The 20,558-nt window shown below is 39.7% G+C and overlaps 1 protein-coding gene across 3 annotated transcripts in view; it reads right to left on the reverse strand.

Moving 5' to 3' along the window:
• Positions 1-20,558, reverse strand: part of uap1 (UDP-N-acetylglucosamine pyrophosphorylase 1) — a 50,040-nt gene that overhangs the window by 2,942 nt on the left and 26,540 nt on the right. For 2 of the 3 annotated variants that reach the window (XM_069937800.1, XM_069937802.1), the window contains exons 5-9: positions 19,184-19,377; positions 18,957-19,097; positions 12,934-13,122; positions 3,090-3,137; positions 1,078-1,144 (exon numbers count right to left, since the gene is read on the reverse strand). In XM_069937800.1, the coding sequence (XP_069793901.1) occupies positions 1,078-1,144; positions 3,090-3,137; positions 12,934-13,122; positions 18,957-19,097; positions 19,184-19,377 (639 nt within the window). The remainder of the gene's footprint in view (positions 1-1,077; positions 1,145-3,089; positions 3,138-12,933; positions 13,123-18,956; positions 19,098-19,183; positions 19,378-20,558) is intronic. The other variant, XM_069937801.1, reaches the window with a different exon arrangement.

A 20,558-nucleotide genomic window follows, 5' to 3' on the forward strand; every position in this document is an offset into this window, starting at 1 on the left:
TCCATGACCAGAGAAAAACCACATCAGCAAGATCTAACTATTATCGTGGATTGGGTTCTTATTTTGCATTTTACTTGTTAAAAAATATTTTCAGGTTACAGGTACTATTGTCCATTGTGGGATTTATTTTCATCCCAGCTGCCTTGAAGAAGGTGCGATGATTTTGATTGTGTAGGCACAGTCATGTAGTAAAATTCCTCTTCTAATGCCAGTAAGTAGGAAGTTCAGCATTTTGATTATACAATAATAATAACACAGAAGTCAGTTGGTGTGATCCCTGGGGATTGTCACTGGGAGCTGGTGCCAAGGAAGCAATGAATTAATGGGCATTCTTTGGCTATAAGCTCTAAAAAGCATTACTGTGATGGAATATTAAAATAACCAAGGAATAGAATTCAACAGCATCCAGATCCACTTGATTGGCACCCCTTTCACCACCTGAATCATTCACTGCTCGCCCTGTTGATACATCATATGGAGGGTGCACCATAGCAACTTACCTTGGCTTCTTCAAAGGCACTCAAACTTTATTACCCAGAAAGGTGGGCTGAAGGGCCATGGGAGTGACCATTTATTGTGAAGGCTCTCTAATGAAATCCACTCCCCCCTCCCCCATTCCCCATGGTAGCACTGTAACATATCTTTACTACATAGATGAAAAGAAATTGAGATCACCATCTTCAAGGGCAATTGAAAATACTGGCTTTTCCAATAATACCCATCACCAATAAATAAACTTGAAATTAGTAAACTTGAGGCTGTAATTGCAAAATTAATAATAAAATTGGCCTCTAATGTGTGAATCAAGCAGCAGAAGAAAAACTCCTAATGTATGTAGCAGGTACCTGTCATTGCATCTTTAAAATGTGCCATTCACTAGCACCAATATATTTGCTAAATGGGCTATTGTACCAAAAAACTTTGATCAGTGAGGTTTTAAAGCTGGGACTTCTTGACCTATGAACGTTTCTAGACTAAATACTGTAAGGACTTCTGCACTTTCTACTAACTGACCAACAATATTATTGCAGGATCTATTTGAGGTATGCATTCTTCCATCCTTTAAAACAGACTCACCTCTCCAGCATAAGATACAAGTGCAGAAATCTCACATTTGACTGGAAGATCAGTCAGCTCCTTCAGACTGAAAAGTAGAATATAATTTTTAACAACTTTTAAAAAATTCACTTGACAAATGCAAGTCTCTTTAGAATCTATTCACCACCATACAGTAAACAACTTTCAATAATTCAAATTGAATTTTAATGGTATTTGAAAGAGTTATAATTAGGGAAATGTATAACGTATTCCATTTTTGGTTACTGATTTTATATTCATAGAGCAGCACTCATTTCCTGTGATGTGTAAAGGAACAAGTTTGTCTTGGTATCCTAATATTTTGAAAATCAGTCTAGCTAAGTACAGGGAATTGCTTTCATTTTGTTTATAAGAGATATAATAAAGTTTATGCCAAACCACTCCCCAAAAGTAATTTAGATAGTGACTACCCCTCACATTACAACTTATTTATAAGGTAGCCACAAGAAGTCTTCTACTCTCCTGCCTTTAAGGTTAATATTGGAGAGAAAACAAATTTGACTTGACATTTGCTCTTCAAATTCAAAATCTATGCTGTATTCAATTTTTGGTTACTGATTTTATAATCTCAGAGTATCGCCAGTATCCTGTGAAATGACAATGAGGCTTACCGTGAATGGTGTAATTTAATCTCATTCACTGTGGATCAATTGTTGCAAAATGACCTGACAACAAAGTTCAAATTCATGTCATAGATCTACTGAGATCATCCATAGGTGGAATAAAATTTTGCAATAGTAAATGGAAGGAATATAGAAGACATTCAAAATATTAAATCAGTTGAAAGTGGCAAATTAAACCCTTGTTTTGATAACAGTATCCTTTCATCTAAATATTCAGTTACAAGAAATACGTTATCTTCTCGGCTAAAGGTACTCAAGCTAATTCCCACATCAGAAAGATTTGATTTGGAAGAAACACTAAATTGAAAAGAAACTCAGAAGAAAATTCGAGAGAAATTTCATTTTCAGTTAATTTTGTAGTCAATGTGCTCCAATTCACTTTTCAATTCAATAATATTGGAATAAATTGATCAAAATTCTTTTAAAATATGACATCTATGTATTTGTGGATAGATTCTTTAGAAGACATAACTGAATTAATTGCCCAAAACCAACCACCAACATGTAAGTTAACATGCTAAAAGTATTCATGCATGCAAACCTTATTCTGTGTTAGTATGTGCCTTTTCATTACTCAGCATTTACCTGCAACTGCCAATGTCAAAACCCAGATGATATATTAAACCAGGAACCATTTCTTAGGCTCAATGACATTATGCAGTCAATTAACATATCAGATTTTAAAAAACTAAGAATCAATGACATGAAAATGCTATCCTTAAAATTATAGATCATATCAAATATTTCAGTAGTTTTAGGTGAAATTGTACATCCTCAAATTGGTCGACAGTAAATTAAAAGAAAAATGAAATTGAAAGGATTCCCAAGCTAAGAGGAAAATGTAAAAAGAAACAACTTTGTTTTGGTATCCTAATATTTTTTGAAAGTTAGTATGGCTAACTTCACATTACTTTCATTTTGTTTACAAGAGATATAATGACCTATGAAGCAAATACAATTTTTGCAAAAACAACAAGAACAAAATCAGATGAGATGGTGACTACCCCTCACAGTGTAACTCATTTATAATGTTGCCACAAGAAGAACTCCTGCATTTAAATTAATTCTTTTAAAATTGCCTGACAAAACTCACTCACATTGGAGCGAGAACAAGTTTGGACTGGATATTAACCCTTCTAACCTTGATGTGTCTGCAAAGCATAAAACTACCGATCATTCTAGGAAGCGAAAACACCTCAATCAGATATATAAAATCCCAAGAAAACTTGTGATTTCCCTTGAGCTTTTACACACTGGCAGTATAGAGAGGCAAGTATTTTCCTTCTATCTACAGTCTCTTGCCTTTTGTCAGCAGTGAAGCAGCCAAGACCCATCACCATGCATTTAAACTGAACCCAAAATATTTACTTGTCATTGATAACAGCAGTGACTGCCTCTGACATTCCGGGTTCCGAACTGCCACATGGGAAGAAAAAGTGAGTTAAAGGGAAAACAAAAAGCAACAAAGCCACAAATGTTACAAACTAATCTGAAATCAAAACAAAAATGAATTAACAAAAACTACTAGATACAAAATGAAAATGCAGATGTTAAATTGAATAGATTTGGGAAGATGGTGATCAGGACAAATAACAATGATTTCTTATGTTCTACAATTTTCTCTTTATTCTTTCAATGAAACCAAAACAGGGGTACAAGATAAACTCGCTAGTCTATTTCTGAGCATAGAAAAAACCCAGCAGACTCAAACTGCACACTTCACAACAGAGACCTCGAACATCGTGTAGCTATCATTTCTTCTTTCTTTGGCTTGGCTTCGCGGACGAAGATTTATGGAGGGGGTAAAAAATCCACGTCAGCTGCAGGCTCGTTTGTGGCTGACAAGTCCGATGCGGGACAGGCAGACACGGTTGCAGGGGAAAATTGGTTGGTTGGGGTTGGGTGTTGGATTTTTCCTCCTTTGCCTTTTGTCAGTGAGGTGGGCTCTGCGGTCTTCTTCAAAGGAGGTTGCCGCCCGCCAAACGGTTTGAGGCGTTATCAGCTATCATTAAAATGGTTGTAAATAACTAAAGGGAACTTTCAGTTTCCCAAGAATGCTCTGAAATTTCTATTAGCTCAAAATCAAATTTTCCAAATAATATACTGTCAATTAAATCAGTAGCAAAACATGCTTTTGGGGAAATTCAACTAAAAAATGTTCAGTAGTATTCTCGACTAGCATAATTTCAACAAAATGGACATGTGAAATTAAATTTCTACAAAATAAAATAATGGAAACTATTAAAGAAAATATTACTCGCAACAAATGCATCCTTTCATTGGTATTTTGGAAATTTGGAAAAGTCAGGAAAATCTAGGACATACTCAGCTAACTTAAAATGAAGAACAAAATAACTAGACAGTGTGTGGGAAGCATTTTATACATTAACAAAAGTAATCTCAATGGTAAACAATATCAAAAGAATGATATACAGATTTTATTTATTTCAATACTGTCAACAATGTTCAGAGTTCCTTAAGAAAGTTGAGAGTGGAAGGGAACGAAGAATTGAGGAATATTACTAATAGTAGGGAAGTGTTGCTCAGAACATTGTTGGAGCTGCAGGCTGACAAGTCTCTGAGTGCTGATGGACATTATCTTAGGATCATATCTCAGTAAGTGGCCAGTGAGATAGATGACGTATTCATTTAAATTTCCAAGATTCTCTGGTTTCAGGAAAGGATCCATCAATTTACAAAACAGAATGGGAGGGCAGGGGAGGGGATCTCATTGAAATATTTTGAATGTTGAAAGGCATGGACAGAGTAGATGTACAGAGGTTTTCCATGGTGGGAGAGTCCAGGACAAGAGGGCATAACTTCAGCATTGAAGGGCATCCACTTAAAACAGAGATGTGAAGGAATTTCTTTAGCCAGAGGGTTGTAAATCTGTGGAATTTGTTGCCATATGTCAGTGGGTGAGATTGACAACTTCTTGATTAGCCAGGGCATCAAAGGTTAAGGGAAACCTCCAGACTCCACCACCAACCCCACAACACTCTGTAGATTAAAAAAAAAACATCTCTGATGTCTCCCACAAACTTTCCTCCCTTCACTTTGTACAGATGCCCTGTAGTTTTTGCCATTCCCGCCCCAGGAAAAAAAAAGTGCTAGCTGTCCAACTTATCTATGCCTCCCAAAATCTTGTAGACCTCTATCAAATCACCTCTGATCCTTCTACGCTCCAAAAAGAAAAGCCCTAGCTCTGATAACTTTGTCTCATAAGACATTATTAGCATCCTTGCAAATCTCCTCTGCACCCTTTCCATAGCTTCCACATCTTTCCTACAATGAGGTGACCAGAACTGAACACAATATTCTGTTTGGTCTCACCAGAGATTTATCGATTTGCAACTTGACCTCTCAACTCTTGAATGTCAAGCTCCTGACTAATGAAGCCTAGTACCCCACAGGCCTTCTTAACTATCCTATCAATCTGCACAGCAACCTTGAGAGATGTATGAATTTGGAACCCAAGTTCCCTCTGTTCTTCCACAGTTACGTATCCTTCCATTAACCCTGTACTCAGCCTTCAGGTTTAACCTTCCAAAATGCATCACCTCACACTTGTCCAGATTGAACTCCTTCTGTTACTTTTCTACCCAACTCTGCATCCTGTCAAAATCTTTTATAACCTTTGACAATCTTCAGCTCCATCCACAATTCCTCCAACCTTTGTATCTACAAACACTGACCCATTCTTCGGCTTCTTCATCTACAGTGCCCTCCATAATGTTTGGGAACTATACACTTCTTTTATTTTATTTCCTTCAGTTTTAAATTTGTAATCAATCAATTCACATGTGATTTTATTCAAGGTTATTTGTGTACATTTTGGGTTGCCCATATAGAAATTATAGCACTTTTTATACATAGGCCCTTCATTTATGAGCACCACAACCTTTGGGACATAGCAATGGTACATAAATGAAAATGGTTTATTTCTTAGCTGCATATCCTTGCATGCAATGACTGTTTGAAGTCTGTGATTCATAAACATTACCCGGAGCTAAGAATCTTCTCTGGTGATGCTCTGCCAGAAGTCTTCCGCAGCCATCTTCAGCTCCTGCTGGTTTCAGGGCTTTCCCTTTAATCAGGGGTGGCCAACCTTTTAATTTAGACATACAGCACGGTAACAGGTCATTTTGGCCCACAAGTGTATACCGGGTGTGTAAGTCAATTGGGTGGCTCATGGGTTGAAATGGTGTTACTGTGCTCTATGTCTAAATTAAAAATTAAAAGCCACCGCTGCCTTAGGTTTTCTCTTTCACATGTGGAAGGCATGCTCAATTGGATTTTGATCGGGTGACTGACATGGCCATTCAAGAATTTTCATTTTTAGCTTTGAAAAACTCTTTGTGGCTTTAGCAGTACGTTTGGGATCATTATCTTGCTGTAGGATGAAGCACCGTCCAAAGGGTTTGAAGGAATTTGCTCCAATTTGAGCAAAGAGGATGTTGCTATACACCTCAGAATTCATTTAGCTACTGTCATCAGCAATACCGTCATCATAAAGTGCGCCAGTAACTGTGGCAGCCATATGTGCTCAGGCCATAACACCCCCACCACCATGTTTCACAGATGAAGTGGTATGCTTTGGATCTTGGGCAGTTCCTTTACAGCTCCACACTTGCCATTCCTCTGATACAGATTAATCTTAGTCTCATCTGTCCACAAGACACTTTTCCAAAATTCTGCAGGCTCTGAAATACTTGGCAAACTAGAATCTGGTCATCCTGTTTCTGGCTAACTAGTGAATTGAATCTTGCAGTGTAGCCTCTGTATTTCTGTTCATGAGGTCTTCTGCAGTCAGTAGTTATTGACACGTCTACACCTGCCTCCTGAAGAGTGTTTCTGATCTGTCAGAGTCCTTAATCCTACTTGCCAAGGTCTTCTTGAGGTCTCCCGTCCTTCCTCAAGTTCCTTCCTGGTTACCATATAATTCTCATGAGCCCTTCCTGTTTTTTTTTTGCCATCCTAAATCTAATATATGCTTCTTTCTTCCTTTTAACTGGCTGCCTCACCTGCTTTGTCAACTGCAATTCCCTTTTCCTACCACATTTTCCTTGTCTCAGTGGCACAAACCTATCCAGACGTCATGCAATTGGTCCCGAAACATCTTCCCCATTACTTCAACGTTTTCTCCTGTGAATAACTGTTCCAAATTTACTCTCCCGAGATTCTGCCTCATCCCATCGTAATTAGCCATTCCCCAATTAAACACTTTCCCTCACGGTCTGCTTTTATCGTTGTCCATAACAATGCTAAAGCTCAGGGGGTTGTGGTCATTATCACCAAAATGCTTCACCACTGAGAAGTCTCGTCATCTGACCAGGTTCATTACCCAACACTAGATTGTGTATGGCCATTCCTCTAGTTGGCTGGCACATGTACTGCATCAGGAATCGTTGTTGGAACATAGCTGACAAATTCTGCCCCAGCTCTCCCTCTTGCAGTCAGGAGGTTCCAGACAATATTTGGGAAGTTGAAGTCTCCCATAACAGCAATTCTGTAATTTCTGTACCATTCCAAAATCTGCCTATTTATCTGTTCATCAGTATCCTGAGAGCTATTTGGAAGCCAATAAACTTCTTCCAGTACAGTAATTGCTCCTTTCCTCTTTGACGCACACACACAGACTCAGTGGACGCACACCTGCAGCTACACGTCCAGCATCTCCCTTTCTGTAGCCGAGGGCTATTTGGGGGCCTATACACTACTCCCAATGACTCAGTAGGCACTCCGTCTGTAACATCCACTCTTTCAATAGCCATGATACTATCCCTGATCAGTAATGTTACCCCTACCCCCACTTTATTAACTCCCATCCTATCACTTTTAGAACACCTAAACCCAAGTACCAGCATCAGCCAACCCTGTCCTTTGGTCAGCCAAGCCTCTGTGACAATCACAATATCACAATTCCACATCCTGATCCATATTCTAAGTTAATCTCCTTTATTCCTAATGCTCCTTGCATTGAAATAGATTCAAATAGACACATTTCAAACCCTTCAATTGATTGCAATTATCTTTCCTCCCCTGCTGGTCCTTCCTTACATACCCACAACATATTGTATCATCCTTTCACTTTCTACCCTGTCCTCTGCATCCTTTAATTCCTATCCCCTTAAACTCTCCCCAAGAGCTCAAGCAAACCTTCTCACCAGGATATTGGCCCCTCTCCAGTTCAGGTGCAGCCCATCCTTTTTGTATAGGTCAGAAGAGATCCCAATGATTCACAAATCTGAATGCCTGCCCAAACTCTTAAGCCACCAATTCATCTGCCACAACTCCTTTTCTTACTCTCACTGGAATGTGGCAGATTCAGCAATCCTGAGATTACCACCCTTTAAGTCCTGCTTTTTAGTTTCCTTTTTAACTCCCTACTCATCTCTACTCCTATCTATGTCAATGGTACCAAGGTGGACCACAACATCAGGCTGCTCACCCTCCCACTTCAGAATGCTGTGAACTCGATCAGAGACATCCCTGACCCTAATAATGTTATTAAAGATCCAGCAGCATGCACTAAGGAAAGAAAAACAATCAATCTAGCAAACTCAACATGGTTTTGTGAAAGGTAAATTGATAGATTGACTGAGCAAAGATTTGCCAAATGGAGTACCTGAGAAAATGTGAAAATGTCCAATTTGCAAGAAAAAATTATTAAAATTGAAACCCTATCACTTAAATGGTGAACAATTTCAGAGCTCGTCAACGTAGAGGGGTCTGGGTGTCTTGGCATTAAATGTTAGAAACGCAGATCATGAATTGATCAGAAAGCTAATAGAATGCCTTTACAGCACCAGCGATTGGGACCAGAGTTTGAATCCCATGCTGTAAGAAGTTTGGTCATTCTCCCTGGGTCTGCGTGAAATTTCCCCGAGGGGCTCCCGTTTCCTCCCACCGTTCAAAAAATGTACCGGGGTGTAAATTGGGTGGCACGGACTCATGGGCCATAATGGCCTGTTACCATGCAGTATGTCAAAATTTTAAAAAATCTAAATTTAAACAAATTTTTTTTTATTACCTCAGATTTTTATAGGTCTTTGTCGAAATTACATCTAGCATAGAATATACGGTTTTTGGTTTAATTATTTAAAAAAGGATTTTAATGCATTGAAAGAAGTTAGAAATGGTTCAACAGTTACCATGTAGAAAAAAAAGCAAAGATATGGATCAAATAGCAACCTTCAGAAAATCGCCGGAGCATCCAAATCTGCCATCATGATAGTACAGGTACTTAACCTTTTATCCTCCAAAAACAGGCATTTTTTTCAGTAGATGATATCTGCTCATCAAAGATGGAGTTTGGTGCCAAACATGACTCAACTCCCGCATATCCCGCATCGCTAATTAGTGGTATAATTACTTTATAAGTACCCTACCCATCAAGCAAGACCCTTGCTCAACTCACGATGGAATATCCCATGTCATTCTGCTATTTTATAAGCACCCCAGAATCGCCATATCCTGATGCTATGTTCTGTCAGTCAATGCGGGATCAATGACCATCGTCGCCTCCCATAATCCCCCTCGCAGCTGAAACTGCTGTACCAGTGCAGGGGAACCTAGAAGGGAGCCATTCCCCTGGTGCTGGAACAGTAGTGGGGGGGGCGGGGTGGGGGGGAGAAGAGACAGACTGCACCACGACTCAGACGGGAAAGCAGCAGCACAACTGGAGCGGATAGGCAGTTGGGGCGGGGGGTCAGGGAAGAGATGGCAGCACAACTCAGATGAGCTTAAAATTATTCCAAAATCTGAAAGATTCCAAACAACTGTAGGTGTCCGGTCCCAACAATCATGGATAAAAGGTTAGGTACCTATAGTCTATGAATGGGCCCCACATCTTTTGAAATTGAAACTTTCTATCTATAATGTTAAATCTAATTTTCTCCAAGCTTAAATATGATATTACATCATGTAACCACTGGGAATAAGTAGGCGAAGATTTATCTTTCCATTTCATTAAAACTGCTCATCTGGCTATCAACATGCTAAAAACTAAAACTTGCTCTTGAGATATTGACAAAAGTATATCTGGTTCACAAGAAAATCCAAACAAGTCAATTAAAGGGCATGGTTCTATTTTGATTTTAAAAATTGTTGCTAAAGATAGAAAAATGTTTTCCCCAAATCTTCCTAAATTGGGACATTTAAAAATTTTGCACTTCTCACATAATGGATCAATATCTGCATAAAAACGAGATAATTTAACTTTGCACATATGTATTCAATGTACTGTGATAAGTATATAGATATGTTTTTGTGAGATAAATTGGAAAAAGTTTGTTAGAGTAGGTCACACAAAAACACTTTAAAAAAGATCTTATTTGAAATACTGGAGCTCTGCCCCTTGCTAGACATATCGGGGCCTCAACAGCTTTTGCAAGAGCTTTGAAGAGGGCTCAAGAGACCTCACTAATGGATCATTGTTTGCAAAAAGGCAGCAGATGAAAAAGCATGTTGGAGTCGCTGCTGTCTGGAGGAGAGCTTGCTGGTGTAAGAGGGTCATGTGATTTTGCAGAGAGAGAGGGAGAGCGAGAGAGAGAGAGAGAGAGAGAGAGAGAGTGTGAGAGATCGATCACGTGCAATGTTGCAGCCAGCAGTAGCTGGGACTGGAACAGGACAAGCTGGCAAGCCCGTTTGGAAGATGGCCTGGTCAAAGCCTTTGTGGTTCATGCAAGAGGAGAGGACTGGCTATCTAGTGTTTCACTTGGAATATGAGAACCAAAAAGGAACTCTTTGGTGACCTGAAAGAAAGGTTATCATCTGGAGAACCATGAAGGGGCAAGTTTCATCAGCAAGACACTGGAGTGGCTGTGGATGTCCTGGAACAACAAATCTCTCTCTCAAAATTGACAACAACCTTCCTGAGCGTAAGCATTTATCTTTCGAGCACCAAAGTCAGGTGAACTTTATAAATGTTAAATTCTGTGCACAGTATAAGAATTGCCTGAAACCAGTGAACTTGGAGGAATGAGAAGTGAGATTGGACTGTAAACCAAAGAACTTTTCTGAACTTACACACGTTACATACACATGCGCTTAGAATTAGAAGGGGGTTAAGTTAGGTAATAGAGATAAGTCAAAGTTTGATTCTACTTTCATGTTCAAAGATAATTAAAAGCAACTTTTGTTTAAGTAATCATTTGTCTTGGTGAATATCTATTGCTGCTTGGTTTTGGGGTCCTCTGGGCTCATAACAGTACCATCTTAAATTGTAACAAACAAAAAGGGGTGGGGGGTAATTAGATTAGTTTTTGTTTCTTTTTTTAGATAAACTGATTATATACGGGTTTAATTATGGTTGCCCTAGATCACATTACCACATTAGACAGATATTGCTCTGTGTTTTATTCAAGGTTTGGTATAATGTAACTCAATTGGTTTCCATCCAGAATTTTTTTAAAGAAATAATGTTAAATCAACAAATATGGATGGATTTGAATTACATTTATATTAATCTGTGATATGTATATGATAATGACATGCGTTTTTTGCTACATTAGTAGTCTGTATGTAGGACTGATATGCTAAACTCAAAAATATTTTAAAAATAAATGGTTTAATAGACAAGTACTGGAATGATGGATTACCTTGTGAGGCTAGGTATATATCCACACATTAGAAAAATAAACAAGATGCTTAAAAATGAATCCCCAGAGATGTTTCTAGAGATCATTGTTTATAAAGAGCCAAATCTTTTTTCGGAAAGGGTCATGAGTATTTGAAAATTATTCCAGGGTGATGAAGCAGAGGTATTTGATAAGCATGGTGGTGAAGTTAAGTTTACTATTAGATTAGCCACAATCTCCTTCTCCTATTCTGCATGTTTGTGTGAATTTTTGAAGACAACCAATCTTAGATTTCCCATTCATGATATTTTAAAAGGTGAATAATTTTTATTGCCTCTTAACAACTGAAAACAAAGTCAATCAGGAAATTTGGGTTACTATTCATTCAAATTATTTGTGGCACTGAGGCCAAATGGAAAGCAGCAAACCAATTTCAGTGTTTGATAATAGCTACAACTAAATCACTCAATTAAACAGGAAAGTGTGCATGCGCTGGATTTGAGTGCAATACACAAATGTGCTGAAGAAACTCAGCAGGTCACACAGGATCTTACAGGAAGTAAAGGCTAACTAATGTTTCGGGCCTGAGCCCCTGGTCAAGGTAAGAGCATAAAATAGGTAGGTGCCTAAATAAGGGAGGAAGGGGCAGGTGTAGGAGCATAGGCTAACAGGTAAGAGATCCTAGATGGATGTAGATGGTAGGGTAGATTAAAAAAATGAAAAAATGATAGGGAAGCTCTCTGATAGGAGGGAAGGGGTGGGGAACTGGAGGAAAGGAGACAGAAGGATAGGGAAAGAGAGACTCAGGGGAGAGGGTTAACAGTAATTGGAGAAGTTGACGTTAATGCCTTATGGTTGGAGACAGCTCAGACGGAATACAGGGTGTTGTTCCTCCAATCTGCGGGTAGCCTCAGTTTGGCAGTCCATGAGGCCATGAATAGATATGTCAATGGGTAATAGTGTGCAGAATTATCCACTTTGCAGCTAACTTTCACCCCGTCCTCAAATTAATTTAGTCCATCCCTGGCAACTTCCTACAGATGCTGTGTGACTTGCCACCAATTCACTCAAAATGGTAGCTTTCCACATTATATAACCATTTCTATTTAGGATGTTTAAATTCCTCTGATATCACACTACATTAATTACAGTTTGACAAATTATGCAAGATATCTCCTCATGGCACAGTTGCATTTGGGAATCAGAGGAGAACCTCCAAGAAAATTTGTGGTGCTTATTTTCAATTTTTGATCAACGGATAAGGAATAATTTAAAAATCCAGAAACATTCATCAGAATTTTAAAAGGCAAATCTGTCAATTTAAAACTGATGGTTTTACATTAACAAGGCTAACATTCATTGATTATCTCTGGACATCCACTCAAAACATTCCCAAATTACTCCAACCCAACTGGAATACACTTAAAGTGGCTGTTCAAGAACTTTGACTTTGCCACAAACTGTATGAACTCTGATTTACACCTACAGCAGCCTGGTATATATTTGGAAAGAAACCCAAATGTGAATGACTTTGCATATACTTTGCCTTTGTCCTCCAGGGAGATGGGGACTTCTAGCTTAAGGAAGTGCAGCCAAAGAAAGCCAAGTTGAAAAATGATTTAATCACATACCTGGGAATTGCAGGAATTCTTGTTCCATTTTCATCAACAAAGTGCCCACCTGCATTTAGCACCCAACGATGGTGGAGGGACAGCAATGCATGGCGAGCTGTTGTAGGTGTGTCTTTCCCACCCTGACTATCTGCATTCTTCAGTGGAGAAAACTCATCCTCTCGCAAAACTTCAAATATTACAAATTTCCTATGAAAATACGCATTAATGACTATGACAGTCACTGAACACCAAACTCACTTAGAAAATATAGGGATAAAAATATCCATACAGTAAAACTACATGCATTTCTTGTCATTTTAATATTTAATTCCCCAAGAAAATTTACAAAAAGGCAAAATAACACAATAGTGAAAGGTGATGTTGTTTCTTCTGTCTTCACAGGAATTCAAGTTATGTTTCCCTTTACAAGAGACTGATCACATTTACAACTTTTAAAATCAAATGATTTGATTTGATGAGAAACAATGCTCAAAAGTTTCAATGAGTAACCAAAAGAGTTGTCTTTCATATGTTCATCCCCTTGTGTTCCCTCCCACAATCCAAAGACGTATGAGGTTATTAGGTTTATTGGTCACATGGGTGCATTTGGGTGGCAAGGGCTTGTGGGCCAGATGGGCCTGCTACCATGCTTTAAAAAAAAATCTGTATTCCTTGATTTGAATGGAACATGAGCACGGAAAAGCATCATCCAATAATGTGCATTGAAAAATTTATCATTTTAAAGACCAATGCAGCACAAGAATATTGGCAGTCACTACAGAATCCAATATGAACACTAAATTTAAATTCATTATACAATTTATGTCATGTAATGAAAACCGTGTGAATTTACACAAAATTGCCTTTTCTCTGCTTTAAGGCAGCCAGATTTGCTATTGATAGAAATTGCCTGAAGCACCTCTTACAGACTGAAAAAGTGAAGCAAAGGAGAGTTCCTCTACCCCCCAATCCGAGTGTCACTAGGCCCTTTTATAGAGGAAAAAAAATGTGACTATAAAGGCAGTTATTCTCCATCCTCATGTCACTGAACCTACTTCCATAAATGCTCTGCGTGCAGCTCCAAAACGCCAAAGATTGCAGAGGTCGAGCGGAATCCTCTGCCTCGCTCCATAAATGTACTGCCACTAAAAGCAGTTAGCTAGGGTCAGGTTTATAACGTCTCCATGATGCTGTCAGTCCACGACCCAGGAGTAGCAATAACTGCATAAGTATCAGTAGCTGTACAAGTAGTAGCAGTAATACCACATAAGTGCTGGAGGTAAGAGTCTCTCAGCATACAGAAGAAGAATCAATGGCAGTCTTCATTCCCCATAATTTCCCCATGCAGCTGGAATAGTTGTTTCCCAGATCGGTTCCAGCTGCTTCGGGGATTATGGGTAACGAAGATGGCCATTACTTGGTGCGCAGGTCTGACCTCATGGCGACGGGTGGCACTACTGCACAACTTGCCCCACCTCCCTTAGCTCTGGAGGACGGCTTCTGACGCCATACTCCATAAAAGCAATGCTGGAGCAGCCTTATAGGCCTTCTCCATAAATGGTAAGTCTGCTTTTTTTCTTCATTCAGTCAGCTGCAGCGCAGTGACACTCCACAAAAAAAAAAGGTGACTGTGTCTGTGGGTTCACCTCCAGTGTTTCGGCTGCCTCCGCAGCCACACAGAGTCCAGTCAAGTTTAGTGTCATTTGATTGTATAAGTACAAACCAAAACAGTTCTCCAGTCCAGACATATCACACAGACAAATAATACATATGCAGGACAAGCATTTTATCTATAAAAATAAGTAAATAGTTTGTACAAATGAGAGTCTCGGATAGTAGGAGCAGTTTCTTTTGTTGTTTAGCATTCTCACTGCCCTTGGGAAGAAGCTGTTTATCAGCCTGGTGGTGTTGGCTGAAAGATGCTGTGTCCAGGGTAGGAGTCCTCAATGATTTTGCATGCCCTCTACAGCCAACAATTCTGACAATCACATCAACAGTAGTGGGCGGGGGTGGTGGAGTGATCTTCTCTACCACTCTCAAGGTCCAGTGGATTGACCTCTTCTCCACTTCTCTGCAGCAACTGTCCCACACTATGATGCACAGGACACTCTTGATAGAGCCCCTATAGAATAGAAGGGTGACATAATGATGGCCGGTAACCCAATTCTTAGGAAGTGCAGTCACTGTTACAACTTCCTGACAAGTGAGGAGATGTTGAATGTCCACAATAGGTCACTAGTTAAGTGAACTCGAAGAAATCTGGTACTCTCAACTCTCTCTCTCTACTAGAGTTGTTGATGTGCAGTGGAGGGTGGTCGTTCCTGGTCCTCCTGAAGTCTACAATCATCTCCTTCGTATTGCCCATGTTGAGACTCAGGTTGTTGCTCTCGTACCCTTTCACAAGATTTTTACATCTCTTCTCTGTAGTGCGACTCGTCATTGTTGATGATGTGGCCAACTACTGTTGTGACATTTGCAAGCTTGAGGACACTGTTGGAGCTGGGTCTGGTGATGCAGTCGTGGGTCAATAGCATGAACAGAAGAGGGCTGACCACACAGCCATGAGGTGCGCCAGTTTTCAGCATGATACTCAATACATGGTGCTCAATATTCCGCTACCGGCCTGGATAGACTGTGGACTATGACAACGGCTCTGTATACGCTTATCTTTGTGAGGTTTTTCAGTTGGTCGTTTTTCCAAAGGCGCTATTTGCCTTGGAGAGTCTGTTGTCTATCTCGTTGTCGATCCTTGCATCTGATGAAATGGTCCAGCTGAGATAGGTAAACTGGTTGACCGTTTTGAGTTTTGTGTGCCCGATGGAGATGTGGGGGGGCTGGTAGTCATGGTGGGGAGCTGGCTGATGGAGGACCTCCGTTTTCTTCAGGCTGACTTCCAGGCCAAACATTTTGGCAGTTTCCGCAAAACAGGATGTCAAGCGCTGAAGAGCTGGCTCTGAATGGGCAACTAAAGCGGCATCGTCTGCAAAGAGTAGTTCACGGACAAGTTTCTCTTGTATCTTGGTGTGAGCTTGCAGGCACCTCAGATTGAAGAGACTGCCATCCGTGCGGTACCGGATGTAAACAGCGTCTTCATTGTTGAGGTCTTTCATGGCTTGGTTCAGCATCATGCTGAAGAAGATTGAAAAGAGGGTTGATGCGAGAACACAGCCTTGCTTCACGCCATTGTTAATGGAGAAGGGTTCAGAGAGCTCATTGCTGTATCTGACCCGACCTTGTTGGTTTTCGTGCAGTTGGATAACCATTTTGAGGAACTTTGGGGGGCATCCGAGGCGCTCTAGTATTTGCCAAAGCCCTTTCCTGCTCACGTTGTCGAAGGCTTTGGTGAGGTCAACAAAGGTGATGTAGAGTCCTTTGTTTTGTTCTCTGCACTTTTCTTGGAGATGTCTGAAATAAAAGAACCCCCCCCCCCACCCCCCACTTCAGCCAACTAGCATCCCGTTTCTGATACATGGTACCCCTTCAGTCAATCTCCAACAGCCTGCTGAGAGTCTCTTGTCTGCATTCTCCAGCAGCCTGTGTGGGTCCCTCACCTAAAGTCACCAACAGTCTGTCAACTGTGTGTTCATCAGCCTCATAGCCCTTCACAAGTCCGCTGCCGTGGTCATCATCCGTTGGGTCATCTCCTCTACTTTTCCTTCTCAGACAGGGGTCGGGGGGGGAGGGGGGAAGAGATGGTGGTCTCCCTGTTTTCTGGTGCCCTGTGCCAGTTCTCTGCTTCCCTGGGAGTCTACTGCTGATCATAGGCACCACCATCTTGGTCACAGACCCCAGTCACAGGATTTGAAATAAAACTATCATCAGCTCCTTTAACAAGCCATTTAAAGCCTGTACGGAGCTAATGGTAATTGGACTGGGTGTCTTGATCCCACAGGAGTGCTGTGTCTCCACTCCCTTCTCTCCACAGGCTTGCACCAGCGGCAGTGCTGCTATTTTCAGATTCACATTCACATCTTAGAGGTAAAAAATTCTAAACAGTAACAAAAACTGAGGAACACAGATCCTTTAAAAGTGAATAACAACATTGGCCCCAAAAGTAAACCTTTATCTCCCAGTGATTAGAGTCATAAAAAGAAATCCTAATGGAGTCACTAATCAGGGAATCCTGAAAGAGGGTGTTTCTCTCTTCTCATTCAAAGTTATCCACATTTTCCCCATCTGGAAGCAAAAGTTAATAATTACATGGGGAAAAATGCATCTTAAAATATCCTTGGAACTTCCTCCAGCAACAAACAAGTCTTGGAACCATGCTGTTTTTTGGTTTTGCTGAATAAGGTCCAGAGAATAGAGCTCTCATTTACCAGTGCACATTTTAAATCAATGCTTTTTTTCAAGATTTTATTTTATTTTTCAGATTTATTGTCAGAGTATATACACGACATCACATACAAACCCGAGATTCTTTTTCCTGCGGGCAAAGCAGAGTTGCCACTTATTGGTAGTGCAAAAAAAACTGTACACAGCATATAAATGTAAACAAATAGAGGACTGTAAACAGATAATGAATGTAAACAAACTGTGCAATACAGAGACAATTAAAAAAAAATCAATAATGTGCCCAAGAGTCCATAAATGAATCCCTGATTGAGTTTGTTGTTGATGTCTCTGATGGTGGAGGGGTAGCAGCTGTTCCTGAACCTGGTTGTGTGAGTCTTGTGGCACCATACTACTTTCCTTAATTTAAATTTAGACATACAGGCCATTTCAGCCACAAGTCCATGCTGTCCAATTTACACCCAATTAACCTACCCGCCCCCCCCAACCCCGCTACGTTTCAAATGGTGGGAGGAAACCGGAGCTCCTGGGGGAAATCAATGCAGCCATGGGGATAACTGCTAATGCCAACCATGCCACCTTAATGTTGCATTCAAATGGAGTTTGCCTGCCTACTCTGTGTACTTCTGTCAAACTAGTGCACCTACCAAGTAACAGACGGTGCAAACTGCAACATAAAACTCAATGATCGCATTGACCATTATCATTTACACAAATTTAACATAGTGTTGATGAGCTGAATTTTACAGCTACATCACAAAGGATTCTACTTCAAGAAACTTAACGAGCAGTCCATCTTACTTCTGATCTCAGCAAAGTGATTACATCATATCTTCCTGCACCCACCCTCTTCCTATAACAGCTTTGTTGGTAGCAAAGGTTGACCTCACAAGGAGTACACAGCTCCTGTGTACCCAATATTATACATTGATGAAGGGCTCAAGCCCAAAATGTCAATTATATATTTTCACCTCTGCTATGTAAAGGACACTTTAAAGAGTACAAGACTTTAAAAGGAACCTGCTGAGTTTCTCAAGCTTTGTGTTTTAACTTCAACCACAGTGTCTGCAGAATTTCATGTTTTACTTCTTACCCAGTATTATAATTTAAAAGAAAATCGTACAGGCTAAAATGTTGCAAGTTTACTGTTAAAATAAAACTGCAAACTAAATGTAACTCAACGACACAATTCAAACTGATTCAATGTTCAGCATAAAGTTTAACATGAGCAAGAATGAGACAAAAATGGCTAGCCTGATCCTGGTAAGAAGGGACACCAGACTTTTTTAAAAAAAAAAATGCCCTTTACCATCTCCTGAATCAAACTTAATACTAGAACAAGAATTGTTTAAATTAATGGATATTTATCTGGTACATTCTTCTAATAGCTCAGTGGATGTAAATGCATTTGCACATGCAGTGAAATATCTGATTAAAACTTTGAACTTCTTGGGGCAAAGCATCCAAGTGCATAACACAACTCCAGGATTCCTCCACAGTTATCATCTCTACTGCTCACAGGTCCTTACTTTTGCAAAATAGGAAATAAAAAAAATCTTGCAGTTCCAGAAAGCTTGGAGCCTGCTTTTTCAGCTGCAGTGCTAATCTTCGGTATGTTTTTGTCAAGTTCTAATAATCCTGTTATTAACCAGCCTCAATTTACAAACTTCTTGGTCATATGAACTAAGGCCCTCTTTACAGGAAATAGGAGGACAAAAATGCATCAGACCCCTAAAAAGAAAGCTTACTTTGAAAATTGAAAGATGTCAAACACAAATTTTTCCATCTTAATTCCATTTGGTTTGTCTGGTTTAATTTGTTGACCCTGCTCGTTAATATAAGGTATTTTCTTCTGGGCAATGTGATGCTGCAGCTTTGGTTCATGGATACTAGAAGAACAAAAAGTACATTTATTTAGCAATCATGAAACAGTCAATTATTTACTTTACAGAATGAAACGTGTATTTTAACTTACTTCACAACGTCCTTTAAGAAATGCAGTGTAAAAAAGTGGTTACATATGTTTCCTGCGTTGAACATTAAACGTCCATCAGCATTTCTTTTCTGTGCAGTAACTAGGGTGATCTCACTGTACTCTACAACTTGATATAGGCCATTTACTTTACACACAACACCAACAGCTTCAGTTGGGTGCATCTTCTCTACGACCTGAAATAAAACAAAAATAAAATATCTGAATCAACCAGCAGTCAATTTCTACAGACTTACTTGATAACAAAAAGATATCCGGCATTTTTAAAAAGAGAAACAGTCAATAAACTATAGCAACTCAGACAAAACTGTACAAGTTGAACAATCCTCAAATGAATGAACAGTGCAAAATTACATTAATAAGTTTTCAAATAAAAACACAGAAATGCTGTAGGAACTCAGCAAGTCTCACAGCATCCACAGGAGGTAAAGATATATAACCGATGTTTAAGGCCTAAGCTGTTCAATAAACACTTTTGTGTTTCATGATTGAATTTTCAAGTTAATTTTAAAATTGGTGATTATTTCCCAAACATCAAGAATTTTGGAAAGCACAGAATGAAAATTGACTTTAGCCTAATATATGTACACACACACACATTAAATCAGACGATTGTTACGAGCCCAATGGACCCCAAAACCTAGCAGCAATAGACATTCACCAAGACAAGTAGTTTTTAAAACAAAAGTTGTTTTTAGATCAACTTTAAACATGAAAACAGAATCAAACTTTAACTTATCTTTATACTTAACTAACCCAAATTAACCCCCTTCTAATTCTAAGTGCACATGTATGTAATGTGTGTGTAAATTTAAGAAAAGTTCTTTGGTTCACAGATCAATCTCACTACTTCTTCCAAGTTCTCTGAATGCAGGCAATTCTTATACTGTGCACAGAATTTAACATGTATAAAGTTCACCAGGCTTTGGTGCTCGAAAGGTAAATGTTTACCACTCAGGAAGGTTCTTGTAGGGTTTGCAGAGAGAGATTTGTTGTTCCAGGATTTCCACAACTGAGGTACCACCATTAGTCACCTCAAGGTCTCGCTGATGAAATGTGCCCCATCGGGCACATCTGGTTACCCCAGATGGTAACCTCTTTCTTCAGGCTACCACAGAGTTCCTTTCTGTTCCACTTATTCCAAGAGAAACAGCAGACAGATAGCACTTCCAGCCATCCACTGCTCTGGAACTTTCTGTTTCCAACCAGCTCTTCCTGGCTGGTTTCAGCCATGACTGTTCAGTCTCTTTCCAGTGTCACACATACTAGCTGAGAGGGCTTGTCTTCTCTCCCTCTCTCCAACTGCCAACTGCCAGAAAGCCATGTGACTCTCTCTTGCAAAAACCCCCACCTTCTT

Source organism: Narcine bancroftii, chromosome 5 (genome assembly GCF_036971445.1).
Source record: "Narcine bancroftii isolate sNarBan1 chromosome 5, sNarBan1.hap1, whole genome shotgun sequence".
Taxonomy (NCBI): domain Eukaryota; kingdom Metazoa; phylum Chordata; class Chondrichthyes; order Torpediniformes; family Narcinidae; genus Narcine; species Narcine bancroftii.